The 20,839-nt window shown below is 36.6% G+C and overlaps 2 protein-coding genes across 3 annotated transcripts; one reads left to right on the forward strand and one right to left on the reverse strand.

Moving 5' to 3' along the window:
* The first annotated feature begins 5,764 nt into the window (after positions 1-5,764).
* On the forward strand, positions 5,765-12,166 carry LOC109791020 (putative receptor-like protein kinase At5g18500). 2 transcript variants are annotated; one of them, XM_020350271.3, is made up of 8 exons: positions 5,765-6,263; positions 6,922-7,588; positions 7,744-7,848; positions 8,130-8,252; positions 8,376-8,546; positions 10,189-10,318; positions 10,845-11,057; positions 11,568-12,166. In XM_020350271.3, exons 2-8 carry the CDS (start codon positions 6,942-6,944, stop codon positions 11,691-11,693), a joined length of 1,515 nt encoding a protein of 504 aa, XP_020205860.1. In that variant the 5' UTR covers positions 5,765-6,263; positions 6,922-6,941; the 3' UTR covers positions 11,694-12,166. The 2 variants fall into 2 exon arrangements, with proteins under 2 accessions (XP_020205860.1, XP_020205859.1); XM_020350270.3 differs by lacking the exon at positions 5,765-6,263 and adding an exon at positions 6,596-6,749.
* A 2,302-nt stretch (positions 12,167-14,468) lies between these two features.
* LOC109791022 (uncharacterized) lies at positions 14,469-15,327 on the reverse strand. The gene has a single exon (XM_020350272.3). The coding sequence runs from the start codon at positions 15,190-15,192 to the stop codon at positions 14,707-14,709; it is 486 nt and encodes a 161-aa protein (XP_020205861.1). The 5' UTR covers positions 15,193-15,327; the 3' UTR covers positions 14,469-14,706.
* Between the last annotated feature and the right edge of the window lie 5,512 nt (positions 15,328-20,839).

Raw genomic sequence — 20,839 nt, forward strand, 5'->3', positions numbered from 1 at the left:
CATAAGAATAATAAATAGAGAAAATACATAACTATAAGTTCAAAATTAATTTTAAATGAAAAAAAAAACTCTTACTTCAACTCTAACTTGATTTTTCTCAATTAAAAATAATCTTTAATATAATTAGAAATCAAACATCTTAATTTTAAATCAAATCAAAACTCACCAATATAATATTTCAGAGCCAAACTAATGCACTGTGAGATTTGCTAATTTGGTTTGCAGCTAGCTCATAATAATCCCTGAGATAATCGTATCTATTACTAAGTGAACAAATCATAGGCTTGTACTTTTTCTTTGAACCAAATATTAATTCATTCATCTCATATTTATAAAGAACACACAAAAAAATACTGAATTAAATCATCATATTATTATGTGTGCTTGTGACACTCCAACATTGATTACTATGAGCTCTCAAAAATCATTTTGCAGATTAGTAAACTAAAATGAGTGCATCATAAAATAATACCCTCTTCTGTGCAAACTAGAGTTATTGATAAATGCTAAAAGAAAAAAGTCATATGAAAAGTTCCTTATACAATGACAAAATGTTATTCAAAGTAGAAAACATCATTATTATCAAAAACATAATAATTGTTTTATTATATTAAAATATAAAAATGACAAATTCTTATTATCAAGTAATTAAAACAATATACATAAAAACTCATATCCAGCAATAGCAAACACTCAAAAAAGAAAAAAATTAGAGATGAAATTATAAATATAAGTAATTAGTTACTTTTTTTTAGTACGATCTTTATCAAAGAATGAAATATTTGTAAAACACTTCTAAATAGTTTTAAGGATGTTGATATACGTGTATAAGATTAAGTTTTTCTTATTTTTTATTTTTATACTTTAACTTATATAACTTTTAATGTTATCTTCTATTAATATAAAAACTTAGATGAGATTAATCAATGATATAAATATCAAATAGATAACAAGAAAGCTTTTCTTTCTCAATATTCTTATTCTTATTCTTATTCACACATTCTATTCCAATGACATTTATAAAGATAAAATTAAGAAATAATAACAATTATGTGTGCAATTATTATGTTGAAATGTCTTAATATAATTACTCTTCAAAATATTTAGTATTCCTAAACCAAATTCTAAGAACACTTTCTAAGATCCTTAGAAAGAGTCCTTCAAATACTATAATCATAGCTTTGTAATAACCAATTTCAAAGAAGACTGGTTCTATCAATGTAGCTGAAACGTGAAGCAATAATGTGCACCCTTGAAACAATTGGAAATTCAGACTGCTAGATCCACGTTTTGCTGACTCACACAATACTCTGTTTGGACAGACACGTGGCAGTGAAATCGAAGCCATTTCAGTGTTGTTGATGAGTGATGAAGCATGCACGCACTTAACTTGTACTAGAACAACTTTCCTTAAAGAAGCAACAGCTAGGGGACCACACTACCAAAACACAAGCCTGTCTCCTGTGTCATACTAACGTATGCAATCTTGGGTCTTTCCAACCAATCATTACTTCACTGTGTACTACTAATAAGCTATGCTATGGTAAATAAATAAATAACATTATTTCTTAACTTTTGAACATATGACCACACATGTTTAGTAAATAACATTATTTTTTAAACTTCATATGATCAGATATTTAAACTTAATTAGGATACTTTTTTATTTGAAAGAATTATAATAATGCTAATATGGTTTGAATCTAAAGAATTATAAATAATATAACTTTTATATTAATTATCTTAAGAATGATATTGATATCAATAATGTTTAATAGTTGTTAAACTCATTAAAAAAACTTAACTAATTACATTAAATGTGTGAAAATCTCGAGGTCTTAATATTTGTAAATGTGTAAGTGGGTTGGATTGGGTTGGGTTTAGATAAATTTTTTATTTGACTCAACCAAAATTTAACGAGTTGGATTGGGTCAGATTTGTATATATTTTTTTTAAAAGTCCAATCCAACTAAATCTAATCATAAACAGGTTGAGTTGGGTTGGATTAATTAAATTAATATAATTATATTTATTTATTGATTTGTAAAAAATTAAATATTTTAAAATAAATGTAAATTATTTAATACATTGTTGCAAATTCAATGTTATCAACTTATAGAACAAATATGATACAAATTAAATTATAAAATAAATTTATTAATTTGTTATATTATTATTAACTCAAAAAACCGATATTAATTAATACAAAATAAAATTTAAAATAATATATTATATTATTACAATGCTATTAATCTAAAATATAAAATTTGTTATTAAAAAAGAGTAATAGTAAGTATTATTCTAAAAATATAAATTCAAATATTATTATTATTATTATTATTATTATTATATATAATTGGATTGAGTCGGGTCGATAACAAGTTGAAAATACAAAACTCAACCTATATAATAACGTACGAATTTTGATCGAGTTGGATTAAATCCGACTTAAACATTAAAAAAATTCAATCTGAACTTATTAGATTGATTTGTATCCGTTCGGATTTAGGCATGGCAATCTAACCCGTCCCCGTGGGTACCCGCCCGAACCCGCCCCGATTTGGACGGGGAAAACCCGTGTTTATCGGGTTCGGGTTCGGGTTCGGGTTTTCCCCGATTGATAAAATCGGGGGCGGGGACGGGAATGTTAATACCCACCCCGCCCCTGCACCCATACCCGCCCCCGCCCCGCTTAATAATATAATTAAAAAATTATTTTTATATATATATAAACCAAAATTAAAAATATTTATATGTAAAAATTTATATTATTTTTCTTTTCTTTTATTTTTTTAAAATTATTCATATTTATTTAAAAGAAAAATAGAAGAAAAAAAAAAGAAAAAAAATAGGAGCGGGGGCGGGGGACGGGCGGGGAAACCCGAATCCCGCCGGGGGCGGGGATGGAGACCTAGATTTTACCCCCGGCGGGTATCGGGGGCGGGGGCGGGGGGCGGTTTAAATTTGCAGGGGCGGGGGCGGGGAACGTAAAACCCGCCCCCGCCCCGCCCCGTTGCCATGCCTATTCGGATTCATGGATAACTTGTATCCCATATATCCCTAAATATTTGGTTTATAAAAGAAAATCTCCAAATAATGTTGTGTAGTCAGCATCTATTAAAACTGTCTAAGGCCAACAGACATTAATTTGATTTCCAACGTGGGACTTTCTTTCCCTTTGGCTTTCACTGATTCACGTGTTGCTCTTCTTCCACTGCAACATTGTGGAGGGCCTTCACCGTTCCTTATTTTGGGTACGTAGTTAAGTGCTTCCCTCAGCAACGGTTTTGCTGTTTGGGGTGTTATGGTATGTGGTTTTTCTTTTTGGACAAGGGAACTTAAGAATGGGGATTGAATTCAATGTTTGGACGCAGCCTATGGGTTAACGTTGATCAGACACATGGTTCATAAGGCTAACCTTGCCTACCAAGGACATGCTTCAATAATGGTTATTCAATAGGGCTAATTTGGACTATCACAAATTTGGTGTGCTGTCCAGTCTTATAATTCTTTCATCCTATCCACCCTACTGAATCCGATAAATCATGTCATGTAAACGTAAAAGTTTAATTTAGAAATTTATGCAATTCAATAAAAAAAAAAAATGCTAGTTGTATATATATTCCTCTATTTGGATGAGGGGTTTTGTGTGTTTCAAAAGATTTCTAAAGCTTAGGGTGTTATTTCAAATCCCTTAAACTTAGTTTATAAAAAAATAGTATAATGAGGTTGGTTGACACAATTTTAGTTTCAACTTATATTTTCTATGACATAAGTTTATTTATAACTTAAAAAAATCTTACTTAATAGATATAATTTTTTAAAAGAGAATTTTTGACATTAAAAATAAAATTTGAATTTTTTAATAAATCTTTATTAAACTTTAATTCGATAAGTAAAATGTTAAGTTAAATTAGATATTTATTGTGATTTTCACTGTCTATAAAAAGTATCAATGATGTTTGATATGAGAATTTTTAATATATTATTGAATTCCTGATAGTCATACTCTCACTACTTTTATTTTTGCAAGTTTAATATTCCACATATTTGGTATCCAAACAATGGATTTTATGCTGATGTAATTTAGTCACCCCTTCAAATATTTACCTCCCTCGCACACGGTAGATGAGATTGTTTTGCACTTATTTATTTATTTAAATTTTTTTAATTATTTCACATCTCATTTCACATCTCATTTTGTCATTTTTCTAAAATGTGATGTGCTCGGTTATAAGATATTTTCATATACATAACTATGAGACCAATTATTAAGATGAATAAACATATAGGTAGTGATGGTTATACAGTAAAAAAGAGATATTAGAGAAGAAAACATAAAAACGATATTAAAGAAAAAAAAATTCTAATGGTCTTGTAACAAAGATAAATTAACAAAGGAAAAAAAGCAAGTTTTTATGGCGTTTATGAAATACTAAACTTTTAGGTTTGATTCGTTCTCACTATTCTCTACATAATAAGTTAGATGTAATAGGATATAATGACATTTTTTTTAGAATACAATGGAATCCCTTATTATGATATTTATATCCACAATTAAGTTTATCATCAATGATAATTTATAAAATAATAATTTTTTTAAAATTAATTTTAATAGACTAAGAACGGAAGTGATTTTGAATACAAAAACTTAGATAATTTGTGATTGTTTCCTTGTCTCTCCTTTTCCATCGATAGATTGTTTCTCTCTAGGTTTCTTGTTTTTTTTTTTATTTTTTTTTTTTATTTAATTTATTTATTATACATGCTTATTGATTCTATTTAGATACCATCTTGATTCTTTTAGTGAAATATAGTCTATAAATACACACATCTCATAACTTTTGAAAAAGAGGCAAGTCTTATTTTCATAAAATCACACAATCTTTCATGAATAGTCACACATTTTTATGAAAAGATATAAATTTTAATATTTATATCCATGTATAGACACAAAATATATAATTTTCCATTGATTTGAAAACCTCTCGCATATAATGTTAGATAATTCTTTTAACACTTCCGTGATTGAAACACTTGACATTATACATATAAATTTCGTTTGAAATCAATTTACTTGTATTTCAACCAATGGATAGAATGTGCTCTCATTGTTACAGTGACCAGAGTTTCAAGAATAAGAAATATTCATGATAGCTGGACAAATTTTTTTACATTGACTTATAGATAAACTATTAACATGTCATTAATCAATATATAGTGTATAAATTTATAATTATACTTTACTGATTATCTACTATATATTTGGCTAGTCTAGTCCGAATTGTAGTTTTACATATTTAGAATTGGAATCTCCTCTTAATGACCTCAAATCATTTTATTTGATGTTATGAAAATGCAGTTTCTTAGAGTTTAATTTTTTTTTGGAATTTATTTATTGCTAGTTACAAAAAAAAAAATGATTATGCACACTTTTTGATAAATTTTTTTGAATGGATTTTTTATACACAAAAATTATAATATCGACGATAAAGTTTAAACTTAAAACGAGTATAATTCTAACTCTCATCGTTATTATGTTGAATGGTTACTTATTATGTTTTGTTAGTAGATTTTTTTACTGTTAATATAAAATTATTATTAATATGGTTTTTTATGTAATTATCATAAAAATTAATGAATTATATTTGTGATTGAATTACGTGTAAAAGTGTCATTTCTCTCTAATGATTATAAGAAAATTTCAGCGTGCCAAAACTATTATGAATAATAATACCAAGTACAAATAAAATATAGAGAGAAATAGTAAAGACAGAAACAGGAAGAAAGAGAATGAAGAGAGGAGAGGGAAGAAATTTGAAGAAACAGCAAAGAAGGTTTCTATTTTGATGCCTTCTCTTTTACTGTATGTAATGTGAGTCATGTCACTTCCCATCACCTAACACTGATAATTCCAGGTCTTCTTATTAACCCCACCATTTGCCTCTCCTCAGAATTTCATGTGCCTCTTGTGTTCTCCAATTCCCTCCAACTGCATCACTTTTCTGTGACCTCCTCCTTCATTTTGTTCAGTGAAGAAAGGGGGGAGGGGGTCTCAGAATTTCCATTTCAGGTTGGAATCAGACACCCTTTGGAGCAATTGAGAAAACCCACAAGGCAAAATCTCACATTGGTAAAGATTATGACAATGGGTCTGAACTTGTGGTGCTCCAATGGCTTCACACCCAAGAGGGTTTTGGGAGCATAAGAGATCTAGTGCTTAAGTTGCTTCAGGGTCTGCAAAGAATTTGAGTTGTGAACAGGTATTCATTGAGCCTTACAGTTTCAAAGAGTTATTGCCTCTTTTTCACATAATGTGGATTTTTGTTGTAAGAAAATTGTTGCAATGTTTGTGGTAAAAACCTGGGAGATGTTAACAGATGATGTTTCCTTTTTTTGTTGTTTTCTCATTGGCTCTCTTGCAACTTGGCTCAATAATTTTGGGTTAGCTGAATTTGGAATTTTATTGAGCTTGTTTCTTCCTCTGTACTAAGATAACAATGTCCTGGTCTTTCTCCCTTACTTGGTTTTCATGTGTTGTATACAAAACATTTTTTTTTGTTTTTATGCTCTTTTGGCTTCTTATGAATTTGTATTTTGCAATAAGTTTGAAATCAAATTTGCTAGACTTTTCTCTGCTTCATATGTGCTTCATTTATTTGGATGTTAATACAAAACCAAAATGCTGTGTTTATTTTTATAAACTTTTCCCCCATTATTATTTTCTTCCGGGAAATGAACTCCTGTTGGTATGTAATAACCAGTTTTTTTATTTTATTTTATTTTTATTTTTATTTTTTTTTACTACTGTATCTGGTAGCAAAGATAATTCAGTTAGTCTAATTAAATGGTTTACTTTTGCAACTCGATTTGCCGTATGCATCCAAGTTCTTTCTTATGTTTTAACACACACTTGTGCAGATTTGTTTGGCAGCAGCAAAATGGCATCTGATCTGAATTCGGGGTTGTCCAAAAAAACTTTTGTTTTTGGATTGAAAGTGTGGGTACTAATGGGAATAATAGTTGGGTTATTCATCATAATCATTCTTGTCGTGCTATCAATATGTCTTACTTTAAGAAAGAAGTTCAGAAGAATAAATGGCATGCTTCCACTTAGCCATGTGTTATCTGTTTCGGAAGAGATAAAAGAAATCAGAGTTGATCAAGTTTCAGCAAGTAATCATCCACAAAATGGTGCTTTTAAGAGTCTGAATGAGAAATTTGGTGACAGGGAGTCTGAGAAGGTTTTGGTCCAAACTAAGAATGCGGACAATAGTAGTCAATCAGGCTCGTTTAATCATTTAGAGAAAGATGCTAACGGCTCTCAATCAGGCGAAGAAAGCGGTGTTAAGAGCATTTCTACTTACAGGTCTTCTTCGCATCCTATAACCGCGCCGTCCCCGTTGTCTGGGCTGCCTGAATTCTCACACCTTGGCTGGGGCCACTGGTTTACCTTAAGGGACCTTGAACTCGCAACAAATAGGTTTTCAAAAGACAATGTTATTGGTGAAGGAGGATATGGAATTGTTTATCAAGGTCAGTTAATCAATGGGAATCCTGTGGCCATAAAGAAGCTCCTCAATAATTTGTAAGCTTTGTCATTAGTTTGGTTTGTTGCATTGCAGCCTTTATTTATTTATTTAAAATTTTAGACTAGATTTTATAATGTCTGTTTCATGTTTTATTAGAATGTTTGCAGATTTAGGTGGTTTATCTAATGACCCCTTGATACCCATTGTGCAGAGGACAAGCTGAAAAGGAATTCAGGGTGGAAGTTGAGGCTATTGGTCATGTGCGGCATAAGAACTTGGTTCGACTTTTGGGCTATTGCATTGAAGGAACTCATAGGTAACAAATTGTTAGTGTTTGCGGCTTGCGCTATATGTGTGTGTTTGAATGTTTGCTTCTTTACTTGATTTGGTCATTTGACCGACAGCTTAAAGGCTTACCATATGGGTTAATGTCTCCATTATTACCATGTTACTAATATTTGAAAAATTAAGTTCAGAAGTCTCTTCTAGGATGGAAGATCTTGATGATTGAGATATATCTCTTTATATCACAGTTTATATCTTTAAATACTGTTTTGTATTGTTTGTAAATTTTATTGAACTTCCTATTAATTTCAGGTTGTTGGTTTATGAGTATGTTAACAATGGCAACTTAGAGCAGTGGCTTCATGGAGCGATGCGGCAGCATGGATTTCTTACCTGGGATGCTCGGATAAAAATTCTCCTCGGAACATCCAAAGCGTATGCTCATTTGTTCCTGAAAATCAAATTCTACTAGTTTAATAGAATTACTAATTGTCCTGAACTTCTTTTGTTTGGTGGGAATGAGTTATTTTTTTATTCTATGATTATTTTATCTTGTAGGCTGGCTTATTTGCATGAGGCAATTGAACCAAAAGTTGTGCATCGAGATATTAAATCGAGCAATATTTTAATTGATGAGGACTTTAATGCCAAGATATCAGACTTTGGGCTGGCTAAGTTACTTGGTGCTGGAAAAAGTCATATTACCACTAGAGTTATGGGTACTTTTGGGTAAGCTTCTTGATTACAAATTTAGGACTTGTTTGTTTCCAGTGTAGGAATTAGTTTCTCTATAAATGTTTAGTCAGGCATGGTAATGTACACATCTAAGTATGATTTTTTCTTCTTTTTGTATATATATATAGAGGAGGGATCATGTTTATTCAAGAATAATTTTAAAGGATATTGATCCTCATCCTTTATTTTCTCTCACATACACACACACACACATGTTCTATAAACCCTAAACCCTAAACCCTCTACCTAGACTTACTCTGTTCAATAACTCATGTTCTACATCAAATTTCAACGATTCAACGTTAAATTTAAAGTTCTTAATGCATGGATCAAATCTACAAAATTTTAAAAAATTTGAAAATCATTTGATACTTCATTTCATTAATTCAAATTGACGTATAATCATAAAATTATTTTATACATTGATTTGAATTTGTGAAACGAAGTATTGAATGTTTTTCAAATTTTTTAAAAATTTGTAGATTTGATCTATGCATTAAGAATTTTAAATTCAACGGTTGGATTGTTAAAATTTGATGTAGAACATGAGTTATTGAATGGAGTAAGTCTAGGTAGACTTACTCCTGGAGTAAACGGAACCCTCCTTTTATATATATAATATTATACCGTAAATTGAGAAATTATATTGTTAACTTTTATATGGCGCTGTTTAAGAGGTTTAGATTTACATTCCTAGGAATATTGGAATGGGTATGTAATTGTACCGTGCCAATCTCCTGTCAATTGAGAAGTTCCATACTGGAACAGTAACATCCGTACACTTGTTTCTTTGTAAAAAATTTCCATCTAAATATTGTACCTAGTCATTTTGAGTATTCTCAGTTCTCACCAATTCATTCCCATTGAGAGAGGTGGGTATAATTTATTCCCATGAGAATGAGAATGATTGAAGTCTTAAACTTACAAGAATGGGTATTGGGTGGTTATAGCGGGTAGGGGGAGAAGAAAAGGAAATTTTATTCTTTTTAGGGTAATTTTATCTTATAATTATATGTTCTTGGGAAAGTTTATAAATGATATAAGATACTAAACATAGACATAATATATTTTCAGAAATACCATTCCCAAGAATGTAACATCATTCCCCAGAACCGAAGCAATTGCAATCTTAGGTTTAAATTTCCTTGGTGATCTGATCTCATTCCTGTACTCTAATCTTGATTAAAATATATTCATACCATGCATAAATAAAGTAGTTCATTTTGCTTAAAAAATTTATGATTATTCTGCCAAAACAGCAGATAATAATTTGTACACAAAAATTGACAGAGTTGGCCTTTTTATGCCTTGACTAATCATACATGTGGAGTAATGTATCTGTCTCTAGTTGGCTTCTTGTCATGCTTGCTTTGCATTTTTCAGATATGTGGCTCCAGAATGTTCCAATTCTGTCTAACTAAGCAAAACAAGTGATCCAGTATTTCATTTTGCTTAAAAAGTTATCATCAATTGTTACATCAAATTTTCAATTAAACCATATCATAGCTGACATTAATTTGCACTCTTAAAATTTTCTATGTTTATCTTCTTAGTTTTTTAGACATGATATTATAAAAATTAAAACTGCCTCTAACTTGCTCATTCTTCTTTTTATGCTTGAATTGCATTTTCCCAGATATGTTGCTCCAGAATATGCCAATTCTGGCTTGCTAAATGAGAAGAGTGATGTATATAGCTTTGGGGTATTGCTCCTTGAGGCAATTACAGGAAGAGACCCTGTGGATTATAGCCGACCAGCCGCTGAGGTGTGTCTTTAGTTTTTGTAAAGAAATCATAATGACAAGTGCTTTTTTGCATTTATATATATTCATTCTCTTTACTATTTTATGAAATGGTTTGTTTTAAAGTTGAGTAGAATTGATTTTTTTTTCTTAGATAGCTAAAACTTAGATTAGGAGAAGATGCATTCCCTTACAAGGCCAAAATAAAATTGATTTTGAACCTTTAAATGTAATTGAAATGTGTGTTCCTAGGAGTCTAGCTTAGTCTTTGGTTATCAGTTTTGAGATACTGCATGGATCATGTCTATGGACAAAAAAAATAGAAATTAATCATAGTCATAGATTTTACATTGAAACAACTGTCACAGTCGGAGCAATTGATTTTGAGTAATTGCCAAAGGAGCACTATGTCCTAACGTGAATTATGATCTTGAAAGAATGGAATACATAAAAAATCTCACATGGAGTACACAATTTTCTTTCTATTCCAACAGTTTTGACTCATTACAGTCATTAGACTTTTCTTAATACCATGAGGTGGTTCTTGTAGGTAAATTTGGTTGACTGGCTCAAGATGATGGTAGGGTGTCGGCGATCAGAGGAGGTGTTGGACCCGAACATTGAGACGAGGCCATCCACAAGTGCCCTTAAACGAGCCCTCTTGACTGCTTTGAGGTGTGTTGATCCAGATTCTGAAAAAAGACCAAGGATGAGCCAAGTTGTCCGCATGCTCGAATCAGAGGAATATCCTATACCACGAGAGGTTGAGTTCTTGTTCACATCTTTAACATTACAATGTGTTTCCAATTTGGTTGTGCTTTATGGAATTACATTTGCTTCCTTGCAACAACATTTTAAAAGGTCAAACAAAACAAATGTGAAAATGTGTAGATATTAATGTTACAAAAGAATCTACATTTGCATCATTCCTTTTTCTGAAAAAATGACATTTATTTTGGGACCCCTTTGAAGCAACTTATCCCATTTTAAATATACATTTGGTGGTGTTCTTTTTTTTCATTTTGGTCCTTGCACGTGTATCCCCTAATCCACTGGGCTAGAAACCAATCCTATTTGTGGTAGTGATGGCCATTGGCCCATAAGATTTTCACACATGGCAGAGATCGAATACGAAATTCTTTGTTAAGTAGATTGCTTCCACAATATGCGAATGCAGTGTGTTTAACTATTATGCCAACTCATCAGTTTACTTGGTGGTGTGTTTGGAATGTGGTGTTTCTCAAACATTGTTAATGGCATTTCACTATTTCAGGATCGAAGACGCCGAAGGAGTCAGGCAGGAAACATGGAGGTGGACACTCAGAGGGAGAATTCTGATACAGATAAGAGTGACAATCCAGATTATAAGCCCAATGGCAGAAGGAACCATCACGTGTAGTGCCGGGGATCTCACAGAATTTCCAGAACGAAGAACACAAGTGAACTGGGAAGTTTTGCATTCTTTTGAGCTTCTGATGCCTGCCACTATTCACATGAAAAACATGGAGCAGGAACCAGTTACTTTGGGATGGTTTATATATATACCTATTTGTTGTTATAACTTATAACTTAGCTTTAGATGTTAGAATGTAGATTACTGTGTATGAAAGTATGGGATTGAACAACTCCCTTGCACAAATGGTGGTGTGTACAGTTCATTACTATTCTTTCCTTTTGTCTTTTCATTTGTTTCATTGTCATCAGAAAAGGATAAGCTGCTTGTTCATAATTGCAGTGCAAGAATTTGATTTCTTTTCTTTTGGTAAAGGGAGGGGTTATGAATCAAAAAGAGAGAGGGGTTATGGAACTTGTATTTTGAAAATCATTAACATTAATTTATTCTTCTACTTATTTTGAAGCTAATTTACATAAGTAATGTCTCCTTTTTTTTTTTTTTTTTTGAACTTACTGTTTGAGTGAACATCATATTATTTGTCAGTCTTTCAAAAATGTTTTGCATTTCACTAATACGTTAAATGTATGAAATAGCTGTAGAATTTATTATTAAATGCTACCACATTAGTTATTTACATGGATAAACATAGTGGTGTTATTGATTTTTAAAATACTAAATGAATCAGAATTTTTTTTTAAAAGACTAATGTGGAAACACGTCATACTTTTGAAGATTAATATATAGTATGTTTGGTTTCATACCTTGGATGAGATTTTCCACGCCTTTAATAAAATAATAGTTATAATTTTCATATTTCAAACTTGATTTCTTTCTTTTAGAGATTTCTAAACACTAATGTATTTTAATTTACAATAGAATAAGTAAAAGAATTTATAGTGTTTTTTTTTTAATTGTGTAAATGTGGAAACACGTCAAACTTTTGAAGATTAATTTATTGGATGTTTGGTTTTACATTTTAAATTTGATTTTTCACGTCTCGGATGTAATAAGTTTATAATTAAAAATTTCATATCTGTGATTTCTTCCTTTTCTTTAACGGGTTTCTAAACACACTAATATAATATATTTTAATCTATAAAAGAATAGTTTATGATATTTTTTTTAAAAAAAAATTGTGACCGGATATATTTTAAAAAGATTTCAAGTATTTGTTTTTAAAACGTGCTTATTTATAACTATTAAGGTTAGTCTAGTGGTTGGGTGAGGAAGACATGGGATAATTAGAAACATGAGAACTAGATTTAATCCTCGTTACGACCATTTTTATAATCTTTCTTATCTTTTAAAAAAAAAAGTGCTTATTTATGTATTTATTTATTTTTAAAAATAACAAATCCAAATTATTCAAATTATGTGTTGTTAATACTTTGGTAGTAATTACGTTTTTGAATATCTTTACACATCACTTATTTGCACTAGTTTTTAAATCGAACTGATTATTGAGCTCTCAGAATACTTGTTCAAGGTTAATGCTTTAATTGTGACAAACTATTATTAATATAATAATAATAAATAAAATAATATAAAAAACATAATATCATAACATTATAATGCTTAAAAACTAAAACATAATTTTATATAATTTTAAAATTCAAACTACAGACAAAACTTCAAATTAAATGTATAATAATAATCGATACTTAAGTTATTCTTGTGTAAATAAGACAATGAGCTATTATGCTAACTTTGAGTCTTGATAAATAGTGTGAAACTCATTTTTGCTTCAACTAAGTCTTTCATCGATGAAGTACTAATCTATTTAGTCACGTACGCCAAAAGTTAAATTAAGGATCATGAAAAGACAAAGTCAAATGAGTTCTGATATGCTTAGTGGCTACGAAAACGAAAGAAATTGGTATATTGTATCATGACCAACTCAAGGTGGCTCATTTACTGCAACATTGATTGCACAAGTTCGGGAGATGACACAAAGAACACTTGAGACTATACTTTCTGACTTGGATTAAGAGTCTAGATACAAGTAGAAAAATACTTGAGAGTTTACCTATTTAAAACAACTCTTTATTTTTAATAGAAAAATTCTAAAAAGTATTTTTATCTTATACCTAAATAGACTTTGACAATATTTTCTTGTACATCAAAAGAAATATGCAACATTACACAAATAACAACAAAGACAAAGACAAGGTAGGTGACAACAATTATATTTGAGATTTTACATAAATTAGTGGTATGAACAATATAGAAGTGAGAATTAATTTCTTCTTTAAGTTAATTTTGTAGAATTGATTTAAATCCAAACTCATATTTATAAAAAACTAAAACAATTCAAACAAAATTCCTAAAGATTCTTAAGGATTAAGGAATGATGAACAATAAAGAGAGAGGATTTTGAATTAAGATGTGATATCGAATTTACTTCTGTGCTTTTATGATCTATTGTGAAAATTTCTTCAATGATTAATCCCCACTTATTCCCAACATACTACTACTTATAAGAAATTCATTTCTAGAATTATCCATGTTGTTAGGAATGACAATAGGGGTGAGACAGGGCGGATGTAATTTTAATATCTCTATCCTTGTTCTTGAATTTGTATCTTATATTTATCTCCGTCCTAAATATTTAACAGATAAAAAATTTGTATTTCATCACCATTCTCGATATCCAAAAGATATGAAATTTATATTTTATTTTCGTCTTTATCAAGTATTGAGTATATTCGTATTTACCTAAAAAATTAATATTCTTTTTACAAAAAAATAATAATTTAAACATAAAAACCAATTATAAAATTACATTAAGTTCCATCTTATATATAAATTTAAAATAAGATAAAAATTACATAAATCTCAAATAAATCATAAAAAATATTACATAAAACAAGAATGAGATAAATAAGTGAATACTCATCCTTGTCCCCACACCCAATTAGTATTAAGTAAAATCTAATATTTTTGGTGTAAGACGTCTAAGAGTTTATTTGAGGATGGATAGATTTTCACAAACCAAAATGAAATTATCAAGAAGAAATCACATGTCCTTGATCTCCTCGTGATCCTTGAGCAGCATGTTCTTTCCCTTCTCCTCCTCCGCGGTGAAGAACGCTTGGACAGGAAAAGACTTACCAACCCCGAAAGGTGTCTTGAAGAGAATCTGGTTCCCATTCCCATGGGCATGAAGACTCATCTCAGAAATGGGCACCCACACCAACACTTGCTTGCTCTTAACGCCACTCATTCTCTTCATCTTCGACTTCTCCACGTAGGCCGTAACCTCCACGCCGTACCTCACCAGGCTCTTGCTTCCCTCCAAGAAGTGCACGCTCGGTTCCTTCTGCTTCATCCACACGAACCCCGTTTCGTGGACCCTTCCGCACTCGATCAGATCTTTCAGCGGAAGCACCCCCGAAGGGAACCCCAGCTCCTGGAGAAGCTCCGTCGACCGCTTCCGGCACTCCTCCGGCCCGTAAACGATCTCCGCGCCTGCGCGCTCCTTCACCGATGTGGGACTTGCCATTGTAGAGACCGGGAAATGAAAGGGAATTGATGCTTATGGGGTGGTGTTACATGGGAACGTGTAATGTGTATGTAGTATATATAATGGGGTCTCTTGAGTTGAAGATCTTGATTGGAGATTGCTTCAATGTGGTGGTTCAACCAACTTTAACTGCTATTATGCTTTTTCGGTCGGGTCTACTTTCTTAACATGAGGGGATTCAAGTTTCATATTCTGAATAATTATGGTTGTTCCTGTGTTAGGATACACACTCCAATTATCCTTGTTGTAGTAGGTCTGGTCTTGGGTCTTGGTCTTCTCGTTCAATCCGGGCAGTCCGAAGCGAGAGGGGGGTGCCTGCAAAGACACTCCAACGCTCAAGTAAGTACTCGGCATAATAAATGCGGTAGGTCAAAAGTAGTTACGTACCTCTCAGGAGTTCTATTTATAGGTGTTCGTGTTGGGCCGTGATTATGGGTTGGGCCCCGGGAAATTAGGGGACTGACCCGAAGTTTATGCTAATTAATTTATCCGTAATTAAGCCGGTAATGACGTTGACCTTGGCCGACCGTATCGATAAGTTCCGTACATTCGTGTGGGGTCGGTGGTGTCGGGTACTCGGCGGGTTCGGGTACGCAAAGCGTTCGGATTGCTCGGCCTAGTCGGCACCATACGGTATACAACCCCCTCAGCGTCGAGGATAGAAAAGATGAAGACGATAGAGAAAACTTAGCCATTGAACGCCTGGTGTTCGATCCCGGCCTTATTTCTCGCGAGGCCTGAATTCGGGGGGGGGGGGGGTTTAATCTCCTGAAGTAACGCTGCACCGAGCTCTTAGCGTCGATGAGCCGAACCCTCCTTGGATTACGCGTTGTGAAATCGACGCGTGGACTCCGATGGAGGGTTCCTAGAGTTGACAAGGTGGCCTGGAAATCATGCCGAGATTTCTGATAGAAGTGGCCTGAAAATGCCCAAATTTGAGGTCGTGCCGTGGCCTTTTTAGATGTTGGGAGCCGATACCGAGACCGCCGAGATGAGTGAGCCTCAAATGTTGGAATTAATTGTTGTGCCGAGACCTCATTGTGTGTTGAAGGTCGTGCCGAGGTTGAAACGAGTGTGACTTGCCACGTTGGCCTTGGCGGTTACAGGCCCAACGGTTATTTAATCTGGACCGTTATATGTTCTAGATCGAACGGTCCCGGTCTTGCTAAGGCTTTTCACCTTCCCCGTTTACCTCACCTATAAATAGGGGGCGGGGGCGTGAGAATTTACTTGCTGTAAATTCTCCGAGCTCTCTCGTAATCAGATTCGACCGAGCTAACCGAGTAAGGTAAATTTTGTATTCGTTATTTTTTAGCAATAAATGGATAAGGGATATTCCTCGGCAAGGAGTTGGACGTCCTCGGAGAGTTCGGACACTAATTCAAGTAGAGAGGGGTCGGGGTCAAGTGAGATATCTAGGTTGCCGCCTCTGCAGTGCGAGGTAGTGTTTCCTTCCGACCGCCCCGAGCCAGAAGATAGTGGGGATGAGGTGGTTGAGATCTCGCCACCGCCGAATCTGGGTGTGGCTCTGGCGCGAGCTGTCGAAGTTGACAAGAGGGGGGTGAGTTCGGTCGGGGTAGAGCCTGCCGACGTGGAGATTCAGGGGGGTGTAATGGAAGTGATCGGTGGTGGTCGAGGTAAACATAAGGTCACTTCGAGACCTAAGCCGAGAGCGAGGATTGAATATGGCTCTCTGGAGATGCCGGGGTATGAATGGGTAGACGGAGAGGTCGGCATATATTTCTCCAAGTGGTCTGACCAAGCCATGCTAGACACCTTTGTTTCTTTGGAGAAGTGTTTTGGCAGCGGAGACGGCGAATTTCCTTTGCTTGCCGAGGCGTGCGAGGACGATGGGCCGAACACTGATTTCGTCTTTCTGGAACCAAGTGACGACGAGGCCGACTACTTCTACGCCTACATGTGCTGGTTCGAAGATCTCGGGGTCCAATTGCCGTTTGATGATTTCCAGATGGGTGTGCTCCGAGTGCTAAATGTTGCGCCGACCCAATTACATCCGAATGCCTGGGCGGCAATGTAGGCATTCCGAAACCTCTTTCTATGCTTAGGACTCACGCCTCGGCCGTTGGCGTTTCTATATTTTTATACGTGTCGGCCGAGTAAACCGGTGAAGTGGGTATTGTTGTCTCAGGTGCCGAAGCGTGGGTTTCTTCAAGCCTTTACCTCGTCCTACAAAGGGTTTAAGAGTGGGTTTTTTAAGGTTCGTTGGGGGTCGGACATGAGAGATTGTTTCTATGATCGCGAAAACACTCCCCTATTCCCCTTCTACTGGACGAGGCGTCCGACTCGTTACGAGGCTATATCAAAATCAAAACTCCCTGCCGTGGACATAGAGATTGTAGAACTCCTCGACCAATTGCCGAAGGAACTACCCGTCCGAAGCCTCCTGGATATTTTCGAGACGTCTCATTTCGAGATGGTCTTGCTAGGTATGTACCTTAGGCTTCGGTAATGTAGCACCGTTTTTAATTGATGTTAAAATTTGCTTTGTTGTAGGATTGATGGCCGGAGGCAAACTTGACGTGGTCGCGATGCTCGCCAAGAGGGCGAAGGAAGCAAAGGAGAGCGGAAAGGTGCCGCCGGCGAGATCGGCCCTCAAGGCACAACGAGACAAGCCTCCTCACGTCCTGATTCTGATGTCCGATCCCAAAAAGAAAGGGGGGTCGTCTAGGGTTCGGGCTGCCGAACAAAACCTTGAGTCGGAACGACCGAGCTCTTCCTCCAAGCGGCCGAAGCAACTATCACTGGATCAAGCAGGGTGTGGGGCCTTCGCCATTCCTGCTGTTGTTGCGGGGTCCAACTTCCTGGCTTCGGACGTGCAGGTCGAGAACTTGGTCAGTCTCGACGTTACTACCGGGGGAGGACTTCAATACTTGGAGGGGATGTCAACGGAGGCCGAGTACAAGCTATTCTGTGAGCTTGATGCTCGGACTTCCCTCGTGGCCAAGCATGTGATGATGAGGTCGGCGGTCTCGGCCGAGAGGCTCCAAAGCCGTTTGAAAGATGCTGAGGCGACGGTGAAAGATGCCTTGAGTGCTAATGCCAAGGCCACTGAATCGGCTGAGGAATTGAAGAAGGCCGCCGATGCGTATCGCAGAGAGGCCGATGACCTGAAGCTGACCGTGCAAAAGATGAAGGCCGACGCCGCCGCTGCTGCAAACGAGATCACCCGGCTTAAGGAGTCGGCTGCGAAGTTCGAGGCCGAGGCCACCGAGCAAATTCTCTCCCAACGTGACGCCGGCTTCAATCATGCTGTTCGGCAGGCTTACCACTTTTGCGACGTCCCGGCTGACTTTCAGTTTGATGTTAGTCGGGACTTCTTGGGTGGCAAGTTTATGAGCTACGCCGAGTTCCCCCAAGGGGCCGAGCCAGATGCCGAGGCCCCGCGCCAAAATGTGTCCAGTCGGGCCCCGGTGCAATCAACTGGGGAGGATGACCAAATAATTGATGTTGTCGGAGACGGGAACCCGGTGGAGCCGACGATTGAATAGGATCGGCTTGTATGGCCTACTAGGGTTAGGGATTACTTGTAATTTGGCCGGTAGCGCCTTTTGTTAGCTCGGCCTTAGGTGTCGGGGGTGTAGGCTGATTTAATTTTTTGTAAGTAGCCATTTTGATCGGCACTGATTAAATAGACAATTTTTATTTCAAGTTAAGATGAACCGAACGCGCCTCAACCGAGGGTTTTTTCACAACGCGATAGAAACGAAACCTTTGCGAGCGATCGGCTCAATCTGCCATTATTAATAATGAGACTTCATTTGAATGCTAAGTTAAAATGAATCGGCCTCGGCTTAACCGAGGGTTTTCCCTTTCTCAACTCGGTGGAAATGAAACCTTTTCGAGAGGTCGGCTTAATCGGCCATTATTAATAATGAGACTTCATTTGAATGCTAAGTTAAAATGAATCGGCCTCGGGTTAACCGAGGGTTTTCTTTTGTGAGAGGTCGGTTAGATCGGCCATAAGTGATGACGCCGCCATGTATGGTGCGTAGCGGGTTCTTGTTCTACTTACGCGAGTAGGAGGTAGCTTGGCCAAAACGTGTTGGGCCCGACCCATTGGGAGTCGGGGCGTTGTGCTGGGTTTAAATGCTGGTGGTGTATGCTACTCGGCCTAGATGCGTTCTTAACCGAGGGGGTACTCGGCAGGGAAACCTGTCGGGCTCGGTAGAACGTCGAGGTGGTCGGCCGAGGGTTGCTTGGTCGGGCTCGGTGGAACGTCGAAGTGGTCGGCCGAGGGTTGCTCGGCGTTGGTACGTGAGTAACGTTCGGCCTAGGTGCATCCTTAGCCGAGGAGGGTACTCGGCAGGGAAACCTGTCGGGCTCGGTAGAACGTCGAAGTGGTCGGCCGAGGATTGCTCGGCGTTGGTACATGAGTAACGTTCGGCCTAGGTGCATCCTTAGCCGAGGAGGGTACTCGGTAGGGAAACCTGTCGGGCTCGGTAGAACGTCGAAGTGGTCGACCGAGGGTTGCTCGGCGTTGGTGCGTGAGTAACGTTCGGCCTAGGTGCATCCTTAGCCGAGGAGGGTACTCGGCAGGGAAACCTGTCGGGCTTGGTAGAACGTCGAAGGGGTCGGCCGAGGGTTGCTCGGCGTTGGTGCGTGTCGATCAAGATCGAATTCTGCATCATTGCGGTCTACACATGCATAATATTGGATGAGGAAAGATAATGAAATAAGTTTTTTATTAATTAAGTGCCTCGTTAAAAACCTTGCCGACCCAAAACCCTCCTTAGGGACAAAAGAGTCGGTCAAGGAAAAGAGTGCACTAGTACATCAACTGTAATACATCTTTAGGTGAGTTGAGTTCCAAGTTCTAGGGATAGGCTTTCCGGACAGGTGCTCCAGCTTGAATGCTCCGTTATTCAGGTTGTGTCGGACTCGGAAGGGCCCATCCCAGTTTGGGGCAAGCTTCCCTTGCTTCGGATCTTTCCTCGCTTCGCCCGTGGCTCTCCAAACGAGATCTACTTCTCGGAATGCTCGAGGCTTCACCTTGCTGTCGAACCTTCTCTTGTATCGTTGTTTGGTGGCCTCGGCCACAACCAGCGCCCGGTCTCGAACCTCTTCTATCGCGTCTAGGTTTGTTCGGAGTTCGGCTTCATTGTTTGCCTCATCAAAGTGGGTTCGGCGGAATGACGGTTCCCCGATTTCCACTGGGATCATCGCATCGGACCCATAAGCCATGCGAAAAGGGGTCTCCCGTGTAGTCGATTGGGGGGTACATCGGTATGCCCAGAGCACCTCGGGTAGTTGCTCGGCCCATGCTCCCTTTGCCTCCCCTAGCCGTTTCTTTAATTCTGCCAGGATGACCTTGTTGGCCGACTCGGCCTGCCCGTTTGTTTGTGGGTGTTCTACCGAGGTAAATTTGTGTTGTACTCCTAGGTCAGCCAGGAACTCGTTGAGTTTTCGATCGGTGAATTGAAGGCCGTTGTCGGTCACTAGTGTGTGAGGGACACCGAAGCGGGTGATGATGTTTTTCCATAGGAATTTTTGAACCTGGAGGGCGGAGATGCATGCCAGGGGTTCGGCCTCAATCCACTTGGTAAACAAATCCACAGCTACAATGAGGAACTTGCATTGCCCCTTGGCGATCGAAAATGGTCCTAGT

Source organism: Cajanus cajan, chromosome 1, assembly GCF_000230855.2.
Source record: "Cajanus cajan strain Asha chromosome 1, NIPB_CcT2T_4, whole genome shotgun sequence".
NCBI classification, from domain to species: Eukaryota; Viridiplantae; Streptophyta; class Magnoliopsida; order Fabales; family Fabaceae; genus Cajanus; species Cajanus cajan.

Excerpts from the sequence above, each read along its gene's own strand:
- LOC109791020 (XM_020350271.3), top strand. The coding sequence starts at position 6,942 with ATGGCATCTGATCTGAATTCGGGGTTGTCCAAAAAAACTTTTGTTTTT. Across the intron at positions 7,849-8,129 it reads TGCATTGAAGGAACTCATAG|GTTGTTGGTTTATGAGTATG; the intron begins GTAACAAATTGT and ends TATTAATTTCAG. Across the intron at positions 11,058-11,567 it reads AATATCCTATACCACGAGAG|GATCGAAGACGCCGAAGGAG; the intron begins GTTGAGTTCTTG and ends TCACTATTTCAG.
- LOC109791022 (XM_020350272.3), bottom strand. The coding sequence starts at position 15,192 with ATGGCAAGTCCCACATCGGTGAAGGAGCGCGCAGGCGCGGAGATCGTT.